This window comes from Ambystoma mexicanum, chromosome 5p (genome assembly GCF_040938575.1).
Source record: "Ambystoma mexicanum isolate Mex_15411 chromosome 5p, UKY_AmexF1_1, whole genome shotgun sequence".
NCBI lineage: Eukaryota > Metazoa > Chordata > Amphibia > Caudata > Ambystomatidae > Ambystoma > Ambystoma mexicanum.
The window spans coordinates 505,965,099-505,989,120 of record NC_090930.1 but is presented as its reverse complement, the minus strand read 5'-3'; the positions used below and the strand labels follow the sequence as shown (position 1 = coordinate 505,989,120).

The window sequence follows — 24,022 nt, the reverse complement described above, 5'->3', positions numbered from 1 at the left end:
ATAAACCAAGCTATTTTTAATGACGAATGTCCATTCTGATGTCACTACGTATGGTATTGCGAGCACGTGTCACTGGTGACAGTTCAAAGAAAGCAATTCAAGTCCCAATCCAGATTCATCCCATGGGGATGCATTGTGTCAAGCTTTTCTTTCCAATAGATCTCCTTTTGTTGGAGAAATTTGTTCAAGTTGCTCCCTCTTCTTGGCAATGTTACATGTTCCAGAATTACAAACTTTTTTGTGCAATCGTGTGTTTCAAAGTGGAGGTTTACATCAACTGAATCTTGTATCCCTTACTTACTGATTTAAATATGATGTGTTATGTTGTGATGATCAAATGCTTGTATGGTTTTATGCCGAATAAAGCTATACGTAACATAAACAGGAAAGCTGGGTAAAACTAAGGGCATTCTTAAATGAGGGAGGACTTTGAATTGTGGCATCTACGTAAACAATGCCCTGGACCCTGGTCCAGGTGGCAGGAAGTTCCTGATGCCTGCTAGGATATGTGATGTGTGAGGATGGATCTGTCTTGGGCTGAGGCTGGGAGTTATTTGATTGATGAGGCCTTTTCCACCGTTCTCTAAACTGTGCTGCAGGTGATCATAGGAGGGAGCATAACATCAGTTTATAGAAAGAATAAGGGGGTAGCTACTATAGTCTGACAAAACTGTTAAAACAATATGGGTGTTACAGTGCACTCAATCACATGATCACTGGATCACTTCCATCATACCTATTAAATATGGTGATTCTAGTGAACCTTGGGTGCAGGGGAGGAATAAACGCCCTGGCACAAAGCAGTAGTCTTATGAACAAGGTAAGAGCCCAATCTATGGGCCCTGCAGTCCCCTGCACACCTTGATTCCAAATATTGGCCAAGAAGACTTATAGAGAAAAACACACACTAGTCACTTCAAAGTTTTGTTCATATATTCCAAACATAACAAGTAGCATATATGATACGGTTTTTAAAATTGGTGTTAAATGCTGCAGTCATCAAGTCTCTCTCACACCTGAAACGCTCTGTCTCAGTGGTTACAATTGTTCGCTAAGTCAACTAAATGTAAACTCTGTGCATCCCAGAAGTGACTGTAGTGGCTTGCCCTATAGCAGTAGTAAGAACTGTTCTCCAAACTAACTAAGCATGAATTCTGCATATCCCAGAATAGACAGCGATGAAGTACCATGCAGTGTGATAACATATTCTAACGTGTTTGTGTCACATGACTTATGAACGACTGTTTCTAGCCTAATAGTAGTGGACCTTGCCACCCATGATGACCTAAATATGTGGTACTAACTGAGGGATAAACTGGAGACAGACAAACAACTCTAAATACGTGCAAGTGGGCACCTTCCCTTGTCTAGGAACTCATAACTGTAATAATGTGATGAAAGGCCACACAATTAGACACCAACACAAGGGTAAAGAAATCACATTATGTGATTACTCTACGTGCATGACCACACGGGTAATTTACACCATTAAATGTCTGTGTAGCCTACTTTATGTAGGCAAAACAACAAGAATGGCTAGAGAAAGATGGACGGAGAACAAATCCAAAAACAATCAAAACAAAATGGCTGCCAGGGATCGGGGAGAAGGGACTACATGATGTCCCTTCCCCCTTTCCATGGCGGCCATCAAAAAAATAGAAAAAAAGTAAACAAACAAAATGGTTGCCATGGAAAGGATATAAGGGACTGCTGATAGTCCCTTCTCCCTTTCCATGGTCGCCGCGGAAGAAAGGAAAGGAACTCTGTGGGATGCGGTACTCCGAACAGAGCACTTCAGGTGAGTCTTTTCGGGCCAGTTAATGACCCGGCAAGGGCCAATGGAATCGTTTGTAAGAATCTGATTGTCCCTCATTGGGTACTAAATAAATGAAAGGACCCCAAAACCAAAAAAACAATATTAATGAGATTATCACATAAATGAATACATTTTCTTATTCCACACACAGAGATGACATAACATCCCCTCATCATTTCACTCTACAACATACAAACACATATAAAATATGTACATTTATAATTTTACACATTTCTGTTCCTTATAACTTCTGACTCGCTGAATGGATTTGGCTGAAATGTTCCAAAGAGAATGTCTGGCATGGGCCCGTCACAACTGAACATTTTGGAAAACATTAACAGTTCAATTGTTATTAAGAAAACAATAAAAATCTGTGTTCAGCCGACTCCTGTTCATTTTCCCCCAGACAAAAAGATGCTTGTATTGAACACCAGTAGCACAAAAACAATTTGCTGGATTTGCACCAAATAAGAAACAAGTTGGGCAAAAAGTGTTGGAGATATTCCTTTTGTTGGTTTGATGTAAATCTGTCCAGGCATTTCTAAACATTTTACAGAGAAGGGGGTACCCTAGTCCCAAAAAAACATTTATATAACCCTAATGGTGCATCGAAGCGTTGAGGTATTTCAGAAATGAAAAGTCACTTTATTTTGATCTTTTTGCTCCATGTGAGTGATTCTGGCTATAATGCTGTGTGAAACCCCAAAAGAAAAGGGCTCAAGATGACATTTGGAGGAGGACATGGGTGGTTTTACATTAGGATGGAGGTGGGGAGGAGAAAAGAGGATCACATGGTTAGTGGAGACCTGGAGAGCCCATAGTGAGGAAGATGGTTTTTATTTTACCACGAAAATCCTATGGGTTCTCACAGCAATGTTGCAACACACGCTAGGAAAAAAAGGTCTCACACGAACAGACGAGCAACGCAGATAATAGGAGAAGGACAGCAAGGATTTTTACAGTAGGGCGGAGGTGGGGGACCTAAAGATGAGATGGGGTGCACATAGAGAGTGCCAGTGGGAATGGGGAAGACTTTTAAATGTTCAAGTGTTTTCCCATCACTGCGGTAATCGACAAATGCTGCATTACTGCGGGATTGATTACCACATGAAGATGATGATGTGTCAAGGTGACCACTTTATGTCTATTTGTGAATTTTCCATTGAAACTACTGAATAAATCAAAGTCAAAGGTCAATGCACACTTTTTTTTTTTTACTTGAATTTGTGCAGCATGGACAGTTGGCACTGCTGAATGCCGTGGCTGGTGGGATTTGGTTAATTACTAGTGAGGGAGATATAGGTCCCAGCGAGTCTGTGACACTCTTTTTGACTAATTGGGAAATCGTGAACAGTGGCCACAGCCTTTCCATAGCTGAAGGCCATGGCCAGTTGGATCTGGTAATTTATTAGTGAGGGGTGAACGGGCCATGCCCATTGGCCATGGCAACTGGCCAAAGCTAAAGACCATGGCCAGTTGGCCACATTGTTTTTGCCTACTTGTTGCAATGTGTACAGTTGCATCTGATTAGTTACTAGGCTTGGAATATGGGTCACGGACATAAACGGGGTCCACTGGCCCTGGCCAAAAGCTATGGCCACTGGGATCTGGTAAGTAACTAGGCCTGTAACCAATGCTGCATGTGCGTCAGCGGGGAAAAATTCCCTCACACACTAGTCTGCACCTTTATTCTCACTGAAATATACCACCAAGAGCCAGGAAGTGACAGCCCACTAGCCCCCTTTAACCACCCCAGTCCTCCCCCAACTAACTCCTCAATACTAAAATCTTGCATCCTTACACCTCCCACATGCCTAGGTCTAGTGTACTTAACAGATTCATACAACTAAAATCCATCTTCTTTTAACATCTGTGCTGTTAATGTTTGCACTCCACAATCCGGGGGCTGCCCATGTGGCTAACATGCCTGGTTGGTGCAAACCACAAACAACATGCAGATGATCATATCGACACTCAGGTAACGGATACTTCTAACGTGCATCCATCAAAACCAAAGTTTCTGCATCTGCCTTTCTGCTATCTAACACACCTTGCCCTCCTTTCTTACAGAGCCATGTGCAGTGAGGCCAACATTATTGACAAAATGCCTCTATATAAAACCACTTTACATTGCATTACACAGTACAGGCACAGCAATGCAAGCATCAGTCACACAGAAGATGTAAGGCATATGCTACAGAAGTACACGCTTCACTCATACATTGTTAAAGCATGGGCCACAGCAAGGCTCCCACAGAACATGCACAGCATGCGCTACAGCCTCCCTCACGCAGAACAGACACAGCAGTATTCACTCACATAGTGTTACAGCATGGGGTAGAGCAGGGCAATCTTTCATCGCACAGAAGTGGTGCAACATGGGTCACAGCAGTGCACACTTCGCTCACACAGTGTTATAGTATGGACAACAACACGGCAAGCTTCCCTCCCAGAGAATGGGTGCAGCAGGACAAGCTACCCACGCACAGAACAGGTACAACATGGACCACAGCAGTGAAAGCTTCACTTACACAGGGTCTGGCTGCAAACAAAAGAGCAACCTCCAGCCCCCAATTTTCATATACTGGATTTACGGGGTCAGGCTTTAGGCAGCAGAGCTTTATTGGACAGAGTCATCATAGTGTGCTGTTACAGTGGCATTACTGCATTCAGCAAAGCCAACATTTGTGAACTTACAGTGGGAGTACTGGTACCATATTGGACAAAGGCTTAGTTCCTGCCTGAGAGGTAAGAGGTGAATCAATTGATGAGAGCCCAAGAAACCTATCCTGTCCGCAAATAAGCCAGGTGGTGGCTAACCATGTTGAATGCTCCAGAGAGGTCAAGAAGGCCAGGAGACATGAGTAACCTTTGTCCATGATTTGGAGAGCATCATGTATGGCCTGGATATCGGCTTTTTCAATGGTACATTTCGACCTGAAGCCAGATTGATAATTGTAGAACAGTCCATGTTGGATATTCGATCATGGATTTCGATGGCAACTACTTTCTCAATCACTTTTCCAATGAATGGAAGGCCAGTGATTGGTCAGCAGTTTGCAGGATCGTCTGGGTTCAAGGTGTTTTATTTTAAGAGAAGTAAGATTAGTCCTGTTTTAGGGTGATTGGCAAGATCCCTTATGGAAGAGATTTTGGCCCTCATTACGAGTTCGGCGGGTCCGGGTCCTCGGAATGAGGACTTACCGGGCCATTCTGAGTTCGGAAGGCCCGGTAATTCCTCCCTCCGAGGACCCGGACACGGTCCTTCTCCATTCCCATTTCAGCCCCCATAGGGCTGAATGGGAATGGGAGAGGGAGCAAACAACGGGCCATTACCAGATGGCCCGTTGTTTGCTCCCTCTTCCCCTCGCGGGACACGGTAAGCACGCCTGGTTTTCCCAGGCGTGCTTATCGTGTCCCACGAGACAAACTCGTAATGCAGCAGTACGGAGTGAACGGCGCCGGCACCTTTTAGGGCGCCGTTCACTCCGTACCGCCAGGGTCGTAATGAGGCCCTTACTATTTGAAGAAGGTGGATGATGGCAGGCCCCTTGATCTGCTCTGGGATGGCAGCTGGAAGGATGGACTCTTTGTGTACAGTCGGTTTAAAGTAATGCAAGAGTGTTAGCAGGATCTTTGAAGGTGAGGGGAGTGAAGTAAGTCCAAGTTTCTGTTATGTGCTGCGGGATCGGGTTCAGTGTGACCAATTATGCGGCATCGGTCTGTTTTCGTATATTAGCTACCTTTTTGATGAAAAAGTTGTTAATAGCTGTGCATTTTTCGGTACACTCAGGAAATTACCGGGTGGAGCAGTAGGTTTCAGCAGTGTTTGACTGCCGTGAAGAGAGCTTTACTCCTGTTGGTAGCTGCTGAGATAGCTGATGAATAATATTCAGTTTCGAATTTGATGATGAGAGACTGGCGTGCACTGTGGGAGGCTTCAAGGTTGAGGAGGCCTTTGTTCCCCTGCATGTTTACCAGTGTTTCTTAAGTGATTAGGTGATGCTCTTAGTTTTGGTTAGTTCTTACGTATACTAGTGAGCAGACCAACTGAAACCAAAAAAGTGATGGGTGGAATGTTTTGAATTAATCTAAACCACTGTCATTGCTCTGGGCAACCTTCCACACCACCGTTTTGTTAGCCCTCTGCACCATTGCAAAAGGTGTCCAGCCGTATGCAAATGGGGTGAGATCCAGCATATGGTCTTTAGCCTTTTGTAATGGCTTGGCAGGCAAAGAACGATGGTCTGGAGGGTTGCCCCGAGCAATGCCAGAGGTTAGGATTAATTCCAAACCTTCCAGCCATCACCTCTTTTGTTTTACCAGTGGGCAGAGCATAGTTTCAAGTGGTCATGTGCCTCAACCAGTTCTGTTATGGTTTGTTTGAGAGTTGATAAGAGAGAGCAGGCATTGGGGATGGTGGGGTTGGTGAGAGTTGCTATTTTGTCTTCCAATACTTCAAAGTGAAGTAATTAAAGGAGTGACACAAGGACATCATAGTCTTACCCTTTAACTTGTTGGATGGGAGGGTATGTATAAGGGGGACTGGAGTGTGGTCCGTCCAGTCAAGTGAGGTAGGGTTGAGAGACTTATTGGGGGACGTTGAGAAGAGAAGTTCAGGTATGTTCTCTCTAATGTGGATGGCATTTAATATGTGTTCCATGATGTGGAGAAGACCAACCTGTGTGTATTTAGTGGCTTGGGTACCTGGCGGATTGAAGTCACAAGGGAAGATTATTATTGAGATTGTGATTGATACTGAGGTGCTATGGTCATAAATGCGGCTGTCTATTCATGCAATATTAGAGAATGGCATGAGAGAAGATCTAAGGAGTTGATGGCTGTTTGTCAGAGTATTATGAAGGTCCAGTCTGATTTGTGGATAACTGCCCGGCTGCCCGGGTTGGAAGAGTACGTATGAGATGTGGATAGAAGTGAGGGAGAGACAAGCTTTTGTGATAAAAATGTGATAAACATGGCATCAAGTCAGTAGGAGATGAGTTAGATGATGTCTGCAGCATGGCAGATAACTGAGTGCACATTTATGAGAATTAGGTCGCGAGAAAGGCGAGATGATGGAAATGGCTTTGTAACAGAGGGGGTGTGCATGAGATTGAGAGGGTTTTTGCTGAGGTGAGTATTTGTGTGCGTGTTTCCTCATGAGTGCGGCAATGGGTTGTGGCTGTAGGAGGCACATTTTAATAACTGCCTGAAAGGGATTATCTGTGGCCCTATCCAAGTGCTAACAAGCAAAAATAGATAATGCCCTTGACCACATTTTTAATTGAGGAGGCCAGTGTGAGGTCTATGAGGCAGTATTGGCATTATTGGGCAAAGACACGAAATGTATTTTCTTACAGTGGCCATACTGGCATTGTTGGGCAAAGCCAACACAAGTGTTCAGTGATGGCAATATTGACACAGCTAGCATGAAACTGTCTTCTTAGAGTTACATTATTGGCATTATTGAACAAGGCCAATAGGGGTTTGTACTTAAAATGGCAGCACTGAAGCTTTTGAACAAAGCCAAAATGTATTAATTTGTACAGTGGCATTACTGACATTATTCAGCAAAACCAACAAAATAGCATTCTACAGTGGCAGTATAGTATTGTTCGACAAGGAAAACATGAGTGTGTATCTGCAGTGGCAGTGATGGCATAAATTGGCACACCCTGCATGAAAAATGAAAACATTGGCATAAAATGGCAATATTGACATTTCTGGGCACAGCCAGCATAAATGTGTACTTTCGGTGACATTGTTTGTATTGTTGGCACAGTTCTTACATTGGAAATACTGACATAGATTGGTACAGCTAGCATGGTCATGGCTTCTTATAGTGGAAATACCTGAATTAACGGGCAAAGCCAGCAGATGTGTATTCTTACAGTAGCAGTACTGGCATTACTGCAAAAAACTAAGGTGAGTATAATCTTGCATTAGGAGTACTGGCATTAATAGACAAAGCCAACCATAGTATGTTATTATAGTGGAGTACTGACATGTTTCAACAAAGCCAACATGAACATGTCTTCTTCAGTAGGAAAGCTAGCAATATTGGGCACAGCAAACTTGAGTGTGTTGCTAAAGTGTCAGTGCTGGCATATATTTAGGACAAAGGTATCCTGAAAATGTATTTGAAAATGTTCATGTGATGCTGTTGGTGAACTGGTATCTATTGTTTTTTTGTTTTTTTTTTACATATGTTGCCCTATAGAACTGATTGTACATTGTAAGTCGTTTACCTACTTTTTCAAATAGGTGTACTGGAAAATTGAGTTTTAAACCATTATTTGAACCATTGGTTGTCCTGTTCTCCCTCCCCTTGCTGGTCCGCTCATGCTCATCACTAGTAAATATTTATACACTTCCATGGAAACAATTCACCAGCTGACACTGGCAGGGACTATCAAAAAACTACTGAGTTGCTAGATCTATCTAAATCAAGCAGTTACATGGGTGCAGGTGCAAGCGCCAACATAACTCATAAATGTGATTTTACAATGTGGCTCAAATAAACCTCATTACAGCATTTTGTAGTCATTGATGCTTTCCAACAATGTTGTAATGGAGAAGTTGAGATAGTTTGCTTATTCACTTTTAAAACTAATAAGAATCATATAATTACTGCATGGTCAGAATTGACCATAAGTGCATACCCATGCTGCAACATGCATATATCTTATGTTAGAAAGTGTTTACAATTGTACAATATCTAAAGCAAATCTATTTTTTTTATTGTTTGTGTATTTAGTTTAATTTGTTTACAATGTGTTTAAAACTTTAAGCACAATACACAATATACAATACACAATACACAATACACTAAATAAAAAAATCTTTAAATTCAAGACACTAAAATCATCATTTAAATTCTGATTAAATTTCATTGTGCAAATGCACGTTCAACATTTCTACGTTAAAATCTGCCAATGTACACCATTCATCAGCATAGTACAACATATAGATTTGTATTGTCCTTGAATGTCTAAATTTCTTCTATTAAAGAAGGACTCAAGACTAAAAAATAATAAAAGCTAAATCGCCTTCTTTTGAATCTCTGTCCATGTATCAAATGCCATCTTGCTTGCAACTACAGATGTTGCGCCATGTAAGAATGACCAAAATTGATCTCCTGAACAGTCGGTGAAATTTCTAATCAGCTTCACGTAACCCCTAACATATAGGTGGTTCAAAGAGTCACAACATGTCAAAACGTGGCAACAGGTTTTAATCTCACTGTTACAAAACATACATAGTCTATCTAAGTAGGGAATTCTTGACCAAGCACCTGTGTATTCCCTTGTAGGTAACACATTCATACGTAGGTGAAGAACAAAACGCTTAAGCTCCGTGCTGCCTAATTTAGTTAAGTACATGGACGGAGTAAGGCTAAACCAACCCTGGCACGTCACATCCTGGTACCCGGATTTAGGGCCTCATTACACGGAAGGCGGTAATGGTTAACGGCCACCGTTAATGGTAACGGTGACCGTTAACCATTACCGCCTTACTACGAGGTCCCTTAGCGGGTTGGTGCTTTAACGCCTGCTTTTTGCAGGCGTTAAAAACCAACCCGCTAAGGGACCTCGGAGCTAATTACGGCACCGCAAAATTGCGGTGCCGTAATTAGCGCCTTCCCCATTCCCATAGAGCCCTATGGGGCAGAAATGGGAATGGGGAAGGGCAATGGCGGAAGGGGGATTTACCGCCCCACCAAACTTGGAATGGGGCGGTAAATCCCCTTTCCGCCAAGGCGGTGCCGGTATTTTACCGGCATGAGCCATGGCGCTAATAGCGCCATGGCTCACCGCCTTCCGTGTAATGAGGCCCTTAGTGTGTAATTTATCCACGTTATTAGCCATGTCCCAGTATCTTGCTTTCTTTTTTATTTTTTTTCTCATAATTGGGATCTTGTGCTAATATGTCTGGGTCAAGATTCAGCTGCTCAACTAACGTTACCGCAGATTTTTTGAGTGCTTCTAGAAAATTGTTTTTACATTGGTTATGCACATTTTTTCCCATGAATAAAAGCAGGAAGTTTGACTCCTGATTACCGCTAACAAACTTTGCATACAGTAACGTTCTTTGAACATACCACAAGGTTTAGTGAAGTCACCGCATATTCCAAACGCAGTGCTTCCACAAGCACAGCTATATATATTAAACCGTAAGATTTTCCAAATCTAAGTATCAATAGCATGTTTTGGTATTTTCTACAGTTTTATCAATTTCACATTATCAGACAATGTAATACCATGTTTAATGACACTGATTGCCAAAGCTTCAAGCTTACCTGACCAGGTTGAAATAAATAAAAGCTGTTCTTCTTCAGTTGGAAAATCTTAAGCATCTTGTGCGATAAATACAGTGGCAGAGCAGGAGTGCAAGAGCAATAGATGCCTAACATGCTGTACCTGGGCTTGCACAATACACAAACAGGGTCGGACTGAGATATAACGTTGTCTAGGGCATCAATGAAAAAGTGGAACACAGCTGCAAATGGCAATTCGTTTCTTTTGTGAGAGACTGCTGGGGTAGTACACAAGGGGGAGGTGTGTGAGCAAATGTGATGCAAATTGTTCATTTTAAAGAATATTTATTCAGTAACACTGGACAAAACTGCTAGCCGCATGGTGAAGTAACTTATTAAACTGGCCCACAGAGTGCCCCACTTTGACCAGAAAAACTGGCCCACATTCGCATTTTGCGTTTTTGGTTCGGACATTGCCCGATTTCTCTAGAGGCCTGTCAGAGCCTGTACACGAAACCAGCTATTGATAGACAATGGTGAGATGAAGACTCTGCACAGTTCTCTCAGATCTATGTCTAACTAGCTTAGTTTCTGCCAGTGTTGTATGGAGCTGGGACCTGAGAAATACTTTGCAGCACAAGCACGTGTACTGTATCACATACATTTACTAATGATTACTTTCCCTGGATATTCCTTGGTCAGGGAGATATGGCAAGGGGCATGCACTTCTGCTGATAACGTTTTTCATACATCCCCTTTGACAACCATTCCTGTGGAGCATGCTGCAGAGCTAAGCAGTGAGCACTTAATTCACTCAGTAAGCCGTGGGGGGCCTTTGCATAATGGGAGTTGAGGCACAGCCCCGTCCATTATGCACAGGGCGCCACTTGCTTCAGCCACAGAGTACTCCACTTCAGAAGTGTTCTGCATGACAGAACATTCACCGACTTCCTGCAGGCAGGGCCATCTTAAGCACTTTTCAGGGCCCTGGGCACGCACATCTTTGGGGCTCCCCTCCACCGAACCAAAGGAATTAAGTGATCAATATAATCTGCCCATCCCCTGCCACAATCACAACCCATAGGTTGATATGCTGCCTCACAGCATTAAAAATAAGCATGTTTACTCCCTTTAAGTCCTCTTAACCTCTTCATTCTGGCTCTAATCAGAATGATAAACACGTACCATTTGAAGGCCAACATTATCAGTCTACCAAGAGGTTACTTCTGTCCTAGCCTAGATTCAGGAGACTTTTTATCGATAGAATCCAGGAAGGTATGCAGCCTGTAATATTAATGCAGGACTGTATGTAAAAGGTACATGTAACCCAGAATAGACAGAGAACTCACATTTTCTGCCTCACAGAACGCAAACGTGCACAAGCATGGATAGAGCAGACAAATTGGTAGGAAGGAGAAATCTACACATACTATAGCATGGATAGTGGATGCAGACTAGAAGCTACCAGAAAGGTGTATGTATCCATACAGTCTGAGATTAGAAGTGGGACATTGTTTTCAAATAGTGTTGCCATCAGAGATCAAAAGAATAAAGTGCCTGTGATGTGCAATATATCAATGCTCACTATTACAGTGGAAGCAACACTATAGCCAGTGAAACCATGAAACCATGAGTGAGGCCTTTTTGAAGATCATATCCTGAGCAGGAAATCTCTCTGAAGGGCTGACAATTTTGAAAGGTTTAGGGACTGGCAATTCCGAGAGGCTAGGCAACACAAGATTACATTAGGTGAATCTGGGATTTTGCAATTTCTGCATTTGAACACTTTCATTACCAGTTCTTACCATGAACTAAAATAATCTTATTTTATAGACGTGACTTGGAAAGTACACCAATCACATTACCAAACATGACTATTTTTAAAAACAAAATATTATAGAAGGGGTAACACAGAATGATTCCAGCTTCATTATCTCCATCATCAAGAGAGATATATAAGTACCAGCATACCAATCAGTGTGATTTAACAGATTTAATATGGGTTGGTCTTTTGTATTTTAAAGCTTTACATAGTTCCAAAACACTGGCTTGTGAAATTGTCATTTATAAACGTGCAGAAAAACCTTTGACTTTTACAAAAATGCAAATCGTTTTTTGTGTCAAACGAGCAGACTTTAAAATATGCTTGCCCCAGTCCTGCACCATCTGGTCCGCTCCATTCTGTCTATGACCCCTTCCACTCAAATAGCCTACATAAGAAGAAAGATCAAGGAATGGGCTAAACAATGCCACCACCATGCAAGGAGGCAAACTTCACAAAAGACAGCACAGTAATGTACGAGATATTAGATGATTTGACCAGGATCACTGTAGTGTCTGCTGGCAAAGCCAGGATTCATGCATGAATGCTTTGGTTCCAAATTTGGATACTTATTCATCTCTTGGACTAACAGTTTAAGCTCATCATTGGAGGTGATTGCCTAGGTTTTACAATGCCCCATCTGAACAAAACAATTTCTAGACCTTACCATAAGGATCACATGTTCGTTTTTATAGCAACCCCTATCTGGTGCAGGTACATTGATGATAATAGCACCTGTTGTCCTGCAAGACCAAGTACATACACAGGCAGGTTTATAAACTTCAGACATAGGAAAGGCTCAGCCAGCCTTACTGGAATGTGCTATTCTAATCTTGCATAGGAACACATATCTCTGTAATGAGTGCTTAACACATTGAACTAACTTCTGAACCATTGCGGCTCTCAATTTACGAATATGCATTTCAAATTTGGCTATTGCACATGATCAACATAATTCCCATAGGAAGGAAAGAATGCTACAGGAGTTGTACCGCAAGGAACACACAAACTATATATACCACAGTGAACACAGAAAGCATTACATGATGAATTGATCGAGGCAGAATGTACTTGCCACAACAGAGAGGCAATAGGTTTCGAGCCTCAGCACAACGCCATAAAATATCCTGATGTGTGCTATTTAAGTCTGGGGAACAAAGGAATCTTACTTCTTTAGATCAGGCAGTCTTGTGGGGCCTGCTCCAAGGTGGGAGCACTGGGCAAGTGCCTCATTTGCCCTCCCATAAAAACGTCTCTGCCTGCAGGGGCAGAGGCCCTGTCGGCCCTCATTTAGGGGGATGTGTCAAATGAAAGCATGCAGTGTCTGTGTCCCTGGAGATAGTCTGCTGAAAGGTGAACACGTTCCATAGGAGGCAGGGTGGGTTCCATCTATTTAGACGCTCTCTTTATGTCCTCTTGTGGAGGCATGGCTCTGGGAGGGAGGTTCTAATCAACTTCCCTCCCTGCTTCCTCCCCGTTTCTTGCATCATGTTGCTGCACAGGCTTTGGGATATCTGAGCAAATGATTTTGAGCAAGGGACTAGGCACATGACAAGGAGGCAAAGAACAGTAATTAAAAACAGAAACCTGTTTGTGTCAATGGAGGTCATTACAACCTTGGTGCTAAGTACACCAACTTTACCACCATGGTGTAAACTACGTTTACACCATGGTGGATGGCGGATTTACCGCCCCATTCCAAGGTGAGTGGGGCAGTAAATCCCCATTTCCCATTTTCCCTTCCCCATTCCCATTTTGCCCCATAGGGCATAATGGGAGTGGGGAAGGTGCTAATTACGCCACCGTAAATTACGGTGGCGTAATTAGCTTCATGGCGGATTAGCGCCATGGATTTTAACGCCTGCTAAAAGCAGGCGTTAAAATCAAAATCAGGCGTTAAGGGTTAACGGTGGCGTTAACCCTTAACGCCTGAGTTGTAATGAGGGCCAATGTGTGTATATCCTGTGAATGTGTGTGAATATGTTGCGCGAGCAGTGGTCGAAGTGTACGAAAAGAAGTAGTGGAACTGTGTCCCCTGCTGGCCTGTCCCCGCTCCCCCCAAACCCAATAACAACACTCGCTCCCATGTGCAATCCAAACCCCCAAACAAACACACCTGCTGTTTAAGGGAATGTATAGTGCAGTGCACTGAAGTGCAAGATTCAACTTCTTCCTACACCTTTATTTTAGAACTAAACCATTCCGAGTTTATTTGTGTAATTGCGTGTGCATGTTTATGTCTTTGCATGTGGGCATGTATATGTTTGTATTTCTGAGTTTGATTGCACGGAGGGATCGGTTGGGACCGACATGTGAAGTGCAATGTACGTGCTGTATGGTGCCCAGCATGCAATGTTCATCTTGTTCAAGTCAGAATACAAATGAAAAGAGTGAACACGGGTCAAAATTTACTTTACTTTTACTTTCTGTTTTACAAAAAATGAAATGCCCCCTGTAATTTACGGTTTGCAGGCCACATTTATTAATGGATTCCTATTTAATCCACATGCTCTGTAGTAGGTGCTAATTCGAGGTAGATTATATAGAAATTCATTTGTTTTACACGTGCAGGAAAATCTCATGCAGGCATAAAACAAAGCTCTTATAGTTGCAAGACAATAGGTTACATATAAATGCTGCCATAGAGTTGTCGCTGGTTTCATGACATTTTGAATGAGCCATTTGCAGTGGCCAAATATTGGGCACAACCAGAATGAAAATGTTTTATAGTGGCATTACTGGAGTACATTAAGCACAGGCTGCATTACAATGTTTTACAGTACAAACATGCTGGCATGTATTGGGCACAATCACCATGAAAGTGAATTTTGACAGTGGCAAGCTAGCATTGTCAGGCACAGCCAGCAGAGAAATACTGGGATATTTATGAATACACACAACAGAACATGCGCTAAACAGTGGCAGTAAAGGCATTTTATGTATTGTGAAGCTAATTTTACAGTAACATTGCCGGAATATATTGTGTGCGTGGATTTAACAGTAGAGAGGAGACCACTCCTGCACATTTCAAGAAGCAAAATTAGACATTCAATCGCTATATACAGTCATTCCACAAAACGCTGCTATACACAGTCATTCCACAAAACGCTGCTTTAAACGTAGTTGAGCAAGCCCTATTGGGACACACTGACAATCATCCTGTAAGCAACAGTTTCCTTTTGTGGTGTACCAGATATGTGCTAACCATGATTCTTTTCCAATATGAAGGTATCTTTTACCAACAGGTTGAGGGTACTGCCATGGGGGCAGCCATGGCCCCAAATCTTGCTAATTTGTACATTGAAATATTCAAAAAGCTGACCATTTACTCAGACAATAATCCGTACAAAATCTGTACAAAAATATTTTGGCCTCTGCAGAAGAATTTGTGTTATGACTTAACCGGCAAAATAGGTATCTAAAGTTCACTCAGGAAATTAAAGATTTATAAATCAATTTCCTTGACATTATGATCTTCTATCAAGCAGGTGCCCAACGAGTCAAACCTTATAGCAAAACCACAAATCGCAATGCACTTTTGCATTTTTCTAGTCATCACGCTTAATACATTAAATGCAATTTACCTTTTGGCAGTTCTTAAGGTTAAAACGCAATAGCAGCCTGAAAGAACATTTTGTGGACATTGGAAATGTGCTCCAGAATAAACTTGTTGAACGAGGTTATCCCGAAAGACTGGTTAAATAATCAGCAAAACGGGCATATAATAATAACTGCAAGGCTTTGTTAGAACAAACTCCGAAAGAAAATAAGAGACAGAACCCGTTGGTGAACACTTTCTCTGATTTATCTTATAAGATCAACAATGTCTTTACAAAGAACTGGAAAAAGGTATATAATAAAGAAAGTCCAACCCCTTTGGTAGCTTTTAGGAAAAGCCAGAACCTAAGGAATATCTTACTCAGAAACGACATTAGAGAGAAGAGCCAGACCATGGTTAAACAGACCACTTTGTGGGGTTTACCTTTGGTTGTGGGCACCCATGTGGTGGTTGTGTTATGTGTCAGTTTACTTCAGTAGCAAAAGAAGTGGACATTGGAATTTCACCTAAATGGTTAATTACAGAGTTTTGCAACTGCAACAGCACTAACGTGGTATACATGATTTCATGCCCATGCGGTTTACATTATATAGGCAAGACGAACATCAAATGTAAGACTCGTATGAACATAAAAGCTGTATTAAAGCTAAGGTGTCACAAGCACCTATGGTTAGACATTTCATTGACAAAGGTCACTCTCATGAGGATTTCAGATGGGTGATTTTGAAACGAGTACGTGGCACGGGAAAGGAAATGACTGGTCAAAAGCTAATCACTCTAGAACAAAAATTGATCTTCAAAACACGTAGCCATGTGGTCGGTTTGAATGAGGACATCGAATGGCATAATGTCCACCATCAGAAACAATAATTTTTCAGTACCCTTTTAAGAGCTTCTTCTCCATGCTTAATATGTTGCTGCTGTGGTATAATCAACCGAGTCATGAATGGACATTTGATTTGTAATTTACATATCAATAAAAAATTAAAATATCAATGGAAAAATGATTGGCCTGTAATGTGTCGATAAATCAATAAGTAAGAACAATGAAAAAATGATGCAAAGGATTGCTACTATGTGTATTTAAAAGTTATGGGCTTTGCAGCATTGTAAACTATTATGTAAGAAATTGGGGTTTAGATCTAAATACAAAATATGTGTGTCATTTTGAATTTTATCGAGGAAATCGTGAATCATCTGTGTATTTTGATCCCCACCCTTTTTTTTTTCTTTTGATGTACATCAGGTGAAATATATTGGCTCTCCTGGTCTTAAGAATATTTATTTTTGTGAACAATTGCCAGGAGGGATTTAATGGCATGTGTTTTGAGGTACACCATAGTGCACTGTTGGTTTGGTCATACTGGTTGCCATAGAAATGAGTAATGCTGTGTAGTTTTTTGTTTGGACCTGATATCAGTCCTCTTCCCTTCCCCTACGGGAGTGGATAGACCCGATCACATAGTTGTTGTGAATATGAAAAACTAGTTTGTCCGTTTGTGTGGTCAACGATGGTTGCCATAGTAGTGAGTGAGGCTATGTAGTGTTTGTGGACATGATTTCGGTCCTGTTTCTGTATTTTAAGGGCCCTTATGGTGCTTCCAATATATCGCAACCACATCTTACTAACAAAATGGCCGGCGCACATTGTGCGATGACATCATCAAATGACATCATTGCGCAAAGTGGCTTTTTGCAATAAAAGGGTGCTTTAGCCATTTCTAACCTGTGTCTGGAATTGGAGACATCAGGGCTTTGTCAAGTAATTCGGGGCCTAAAAAACTAGTAAGATCCCATAAAGAAATAGGATTTTGTTTCATAGGAAAATGCTGCTGCATCCCAATTTATTTTCTTCTGAAAATGATGGCTGCAAACCTATGGAAATACTGTGGAGATAAGTAACCTATAATGTTGCTGTATCCCAAATTCCTTTCTTTTGAAATCTATGGCAATATTGTGGCTATATGTAAACTATACGAAGCTAGATTGATAATTAACAATACACTTACTTACCTTTTTTATATTTTCTTCAAATTTTATTTTGGGTACCCTCCACCAATGTCTCTCAAGACTATTGAGAAATATAGAAGCAATCTTTACAGAAGTATCTTATTGCGCTGAGAAAAAAGGAAACTTTTCACTTTTTTGGGGGAATAGTATAGGGTGAGTAGTTAACCCTTAAACCATCAAGGATACAAACACTGACCAATATATATATATATGTGGTGATTATGATGTTGATTTAAGTTAAATGTATTGTTTTATAACATCAAGCTATCTCTCCTGATGAACCAATGCAAAAAAGTGGTGAAACCCGTGTAGAGAGAAAATAATTGTTTTTGGGGATCACATTAAGAATGAGAGAAAATCATTATTTTTGGAGATCACATTGAGAATTTGATAAAAATAAACAAACTGAGAAATAGTTGAAGAATAATTGATTGATTATTTGAATTAGCATTCCAGTTGGCATACAAGGATAATACCTTTGGTTATCATAAAACCCAGACTGTCTGTCTGCCAAACTGAACCCCTGAACCAGATATGCAGGCCCCTTTTATAAAATTCAGGCAGGCTTAATAACAAAGAACAGTGAGATGTTTACAGGCTTTTTTAGCGGCGGGATGATTGTCAAACAAGGAAATGTCATTACCTCATATCTATGACCTTGCGTACAGACCCCTTATCAGAGTAACAACTGTCTACTCCTCACACTTCTCCGCATGGCACAGTCATGTGCATCACTTCCCATCTAGGCATCCTTGCCTCAAGACTGAACATCCCTCTCTCGACCTAGTCAGCTGCTATATTTCCCCATGCTTTATCCCTCAGTGCCCTTCTGGTCCCTGATGCTTCTAAGAACAATCCATCTGTAGTTTCACTTTAGTGCCAACATTTACCTTGCTCACTGTCCGCTGCGTATACTTACTCATGGTGTGCACGGTGGCAACTCATAACGTTCATGCTGAGCTCTAATAACCACAGTAATCAATGTTGACTCAGTGATGTAAGCGAATGCAGCAATGCTACTCATCAGTGCCCTCTCCTAACACTTGACTTGCTCATTATGTTGTTTTCGTTTTATCCTTATGTTTCATCCTTATCTCAAACTATATGCCTGCCACCTGTCAATCTTCAGTTGAGAATGTCATGTATTTCATCTTATTAATATTATTCTTCGGATCATTTTCTTTGCAGTATACATTTAGTTGGTCACAGCAGCTCCAGAGGTAGGGTGGGGCGCTAGCGAATAAAACAATATCATTTGCATAGGAGAAGACCCCTGATTTTCACCACCCAGTTTCAGGTTTATGGGGAAATGTACAAAAAGGATGGACGATGAGCCATAAACTAATTAAATAAGTGGGCCTAAAACACAGCCCTCAACCCTAGATCCAGTGTGGACCAGTACCCAGGTGTGAGTATTTATTGCTACAATAGGTCTTGGCAATGGGAGAGACATATCCCTGGTTAGTAGCTTACAACAGAGTTTTCCTTGATTAACACCATGAAATGCACGTGTGAGATCTACGACCAAGTGTAGGGACTATTAACTTATTTTTGTACAATTATCGATGGATTCAGCGGAGCCATCTCCGCTCCGCGCCTCCACACGGCTGGAGGCTTCTCTGGTCCCTTGCCGGGAACGCAGATATGTTTTTTTTTTCTTCCCCCATTCCACTCCCGCCCTCCCAACCCCACTTACCTTCTTTTTGATCCTTTTTCGGGAGCAGACGCGCTGGCAACAGTTGTGTTCCCAGCGCGTCTGCTCCTGATGGCCACCATGGAAAGGGAAAACGGACTCCGTTTTCCCTTTCCATGGCGGTGGCCATTTTCTTCGTCATCTTTTTTTTTTTTTCTCCTGAAACGCTGCAGCGTTTTGGGACAAAAAATAAACTTTTAGTGCCCCGGTCACGCAGTTTTTGTGGGCCGGGGTACTAATAGCTATATGCCCCTCGCGGCAGGAGCCTTACCGACGCTGGTAATGCCCCGGGGGCTTCGTTAAGGCTCTTGTTTTTCTCGGGGCCTATAATTATGGATGCCGGGTGATTGCCTGAGTCGGTAATGCCTCTGCCGCTCGTGGTATATTTCTTAAATGATGTTTTACTGTTTATATTATTCAGTGTCCAATCAAAGAAAATCTCAACATTTTTCAATATGAAAAACGAGATATTATAATGTAACTTGCGAGGTATCTCTCATTGCATTGTTCGTCAATCGTGAAAAAATTGCATTTTCGAAGACTTACGACAGTAACAGCATCGTTAAGTAACGATTCTCCAAAGACCAAGATGTGCAGCTTTTCATTGACATGAATTTCTTCGAACACTGACAGCACTGCCACGGGGTCCACAGCTGCGATCAGGCTCCCGAACCAGAGATTGTGGAGCAGGGATATTTCCTTCAAGCCAAATGCCTCCACCTGGCATATCCCATAAAGGGACACACCAATTCCAAACACATTCCACATGGTTCCAATCACCGCATACCAAAGGATAGTCCCCAGATTCTCGAAAAATGGCCGGCTGGGCATGAAGTAGCCCGCATCTAGGACTATCGGTGGAAGCAAGTACAGGAAGAAGACTTCACTGTTCATCACAGGCGGAGACTTGACCTTCATGCCATTGATGATTCCTCCCATGACGAGTCCGACAATGATCAAGACACAGCTTTCAGGCACAACAGATGGAAGCTTGTTGGACAGGTGGAAGCCTGTTAAGGGCAAGATATGAAAATAAGACAAGGAACATGGTTAGACAGAAAATTGCCATTTTATCCATTTAAAGTTATTTTTTATTTATTATAAATCATTTAGAGCTGTATATGGTAGGCACACTTAGAGATAACACAGACATCTATTTTAATGTCTGAGGAGTGATTTAATAAAATATATGCTCGTATCTATTTCTTACTTTCCATTGAGCAGAATGTAGAGACGTTCGTTCCGAACACCACAGTGGCTGCATGTGTGGTTTGGCATACTTTGCCGCATAGATATTTTGGTGGAGGTGGTTAAATATATATATATTAAGCCAGTAGGAGTGATAAAGGTTAAACGGAGATGTCATAACAAGCCAGTGGAGAGATGTAAGGGCTGACCTTATATTTTCTCCTTACCATGGTCCCAGCTACAGCAACATGACTAGACGTGTGCTCAATAAAATGTTATGTTGTTGTTTGCTTTGACTGACAAAAAGAAATAAAGAGCGACACACGAATGTAATCCCACCAATAGAGAGGGACATGCCATAGTACCGCTATAAAGTGGTGGTGTGAAACACCAGATTCAAAATTGCTACCAAAAAGAGTTCGCCAGAAATTGGGCTGAAAGTCAAGCAAGCTGGAAATGGAATCTGAGGGCCTGCTAATGCTGCTTTGCGCCAGTTCAAGGCATGTGTGCTGTGCCTCGGATCTGATGACATCTGCACATGACGATGCATTGCTACAGATGGCGCAAACATGTTTTTAGTGTGTTTTGTGAGTGTAATTTCAATCTGTTCTAATTTACCAACAGTATCGGCTACATTTTCGTTTTGTACTCCAAGTGCGCTAAATATCAGATATGGTACTACTTTGTGATGTACTTAGATGCTGAGAAGCCCCTTTAACATCCCATGCAATGTAGCAACACTACTGCCTGCCACCAGCACTGTGCTGTATTTCTACGCCTGTTATATGATCTCATAAATATGTCCGAACTGCATGCGAACACATGTGCTTCCAACACATTTCCAATGCTTCCAATGTAGCAACACTACTGCCTGCCACCAGCACTGTGGTGTATTTCTACGCCTGTTATATGATCTCGTAAATATGTCCAAACTGCATGCGAACACATGTGCTTCCAACACATTTCCGAATCTGGCAGTTTTCATGACAATTTCCATGCCTTAATTACAGGAAACCGGTATTACGAAATCGAAAGTTTTTTTATTTTTATTGAAAACCGATTTTGGTAGCAACCAGAATAGGTGTGAAATACCCACAATATCGCATTAACTCTAAACCAAAGATTAGATATGCCACTCCCTCAGCAGAATCAGGCTGTGAGTTTTCCAAATATAATTAACTAGTGGTACCACCCGGCGTTGCCCGGGTCTGTAGCTGACATGCACGCGGGGATCTGCTATAGCCTGGTCTATGCTGTATTGTGTCATAATTTCCTATTTTTGAAAAATTGCAAAATCATCAATCTCCCAAAATCGCATATGCTGATAGCACAAGGCTGGACCGCGCTCCACCGCTGTGCAGGGTGAATGGGTGCTGTTGGTCAAATTTCACTATCGCCAGTACACCCCAGACTGGTATGCCAACCTTGTATCCTAACTTCCTATTTTTGGAAAAGTCACAAAATCTGCAATCTCCCGAAATCACCTATACTGATAGCACAGGGCCGGACCCCACCCTGTGCAGGGCGAATGGCTAGGGTTGGTCAGATTTCACTATCGCCAGTATACCTCACACTGATACGCCGACCTCGGGCCAAGATTTCAGCCCACCAACTGTTGTGGTGCTGGAGTCAACAATCGCAAAATCGTCATTCTCCTTAAACCGTCTGTACTAATGGCACAGGGCTGGACCTCGCCCTCTGCAGTGGCGAATGGGTGTGGTGTGATTGATCAGATTTCACTATCGCCAGTACACCCCAGACAGGTATGCCGACGCTGGGCCAGTATTTAGGCCCACCAACTGTCATGGGGCTGGAGCCAATCCCTAACATACAAACACACTTTCACAAGTACTAATATAGGTAACTGAAATATATTTACTATCTCGAGAAACCAAGAATCTTCATTAACCTATAACCCCAAAATATTACAGCATATAAAAAGAGCTTCCCTATCAGCCAAAAAGATAAACCTCTAATTGAACATTCTCGAATTTCCACTACTAAAATTTCCAGTCTTGACTTGGTTGGACTAAGGATCAATAAACACATCATAACTGAAGAGCACCAAAAGACAAATAGCACACTCTCCGCCTGTGCATTCCTCTGTTTTAGTTCATGCTGCTGAATTCCACATAGGCCCCCACAAAGCAGTCCTACCTTTCGGAATACTGGATTATCCTTTTTGACATGGTGGAACTCTGCACATACGGTGCCTGTGGCTCGCCCCAACCCTTCCCCAGGATCAGTGTCCCCTGCCCACTCCTGCTACCTTTTTGAACCACTCCTAAATTGGTAGAACCTGCTGATCCTTAGGTCCAGATGGAACCTTTCCAGGCTCAGGACCCGGTTCTGAGCCCTGTGGAAAACAGTGCCGGGATACATGCAGTGGTGTGGTGGAGCAGTCGTGCTTCCATGACGGAAATGTTGGGAAAACTGTTGCAGCGGGAAAAGCAGCTATAACCTTGTTGTTCCAAAACTTTCTGTACATTACATTTCTTACAAAGCGTTTCCACTCCACCTGATGCTTCAAAAGAAATTCTCTGCAAAGGGCAAGTGGTGGCTGCTCCCTGCATGTAAACTCGTAAATAAATCCCTGTGGGGAAGCAATGAGGGTCCCTACCACTGAAAGTGTCTACATTGCAGTAAATATTACTACAAGTCACTCCATCTGTTACCCCCCAAGTGCCAACAGAAGGACACAGTTCGAGAGTACAGAATTGAGCCTATGAACATACTTGACAGCCGCCCTGATGTTTCAAATCTCCTTTATTATCTGTACAACTTAATCGAAAGGCAAAGTCCCACACTGCCCAAAATTGTTTATCCGGTGTAATACAATGGATTAGCAGTTCAAAGCTATGTAGTAGTGCATGTCTATGATGAATTCTTGTTGGAATGTGAACAATTCCTGCGTGTGAAATCTCCCATAGAGCAAGTTATTTTAACCGTGCTCATTCTCAGTAGAGGAATTTCTTTTTTGAAGATGTGGGGTTTCATCGTAATTGTAGTCCAGGTGGACTCCTTGCTCACTCTGCTTACAGAGGCAGTTTCACCTCACTTATATGGACCAAAATGCTGAAACACTTTTATAGGGTGGCTGTTGGGTCTCTTCTTCAGAGGAGAGTTACCTAGCATTTTGGTGCTGTACTGACCAGACACTCCTGAGTGGGAAACAGCCCAATGAACAGGTTACTTTAATAATGTTTATTCTCAGTAGAGTGGGCCCTCCATTTTTAGCTTTTTGTAAAAGACTTGGGGTTTCACCCTAGGTTATTGAGGTTAATTTACACATGGACCCCTTGCTCACTGTGCTTACAGAGTCACAGCTCTCCTCACTGATGAGACCCAGCAAGGCTGGAACACGTGCTTAGGGTGGTTGGTGGGACTTTTGTTCAGAGAATTGCCTAGCATTTTGGTGCTGGACTGCTGAGGGGGGCAAGGGGGTAGACTGATATGCAAATGGATATTTCTGTTCTGTGAAATTTACAGTGAGCTAAAACGGTCTGGTGGTTGAAGACCCTCCTGGTTGTGGAAGACCCTCTTGAGGGGGAAACCTCCCATGGAACAGGTTATTTTGCCTGTGTTCGTTCTCAGTAGAGAGCCTCCCCTATTGCAGTATTTTATTCAAAAATATGATTGGTCATGTGGAACGGCAGATTCTCATCGTGCATATCAGC

The 24,022-nt window shown here is 42.2% G+C and overlaps 1 protein-coding gene across 1 annotated transcript in view; it reads right to left on the bottom strand.

The window, feature by feature from the left end:
* LOC138481050 (sodium/hydrogen exchanger 2-like) overlaps positions 1-24,022 on the bottom strand; it is a 1,286,045-nt gene that overhangs the window by 1,195,170 nt on the left and 66,853 nt on the right. The window contains exon 2 of the mRNA XM_069612916.1: positions 19,704-20,167. Within this exon, the coding sequence (XP_069469017.1) occupies positions 19,704-20,167 (464 nt within the window). The remainder of the gene's footprint in view (positions 1-19,703; positions 20,168-24,022) is intronic.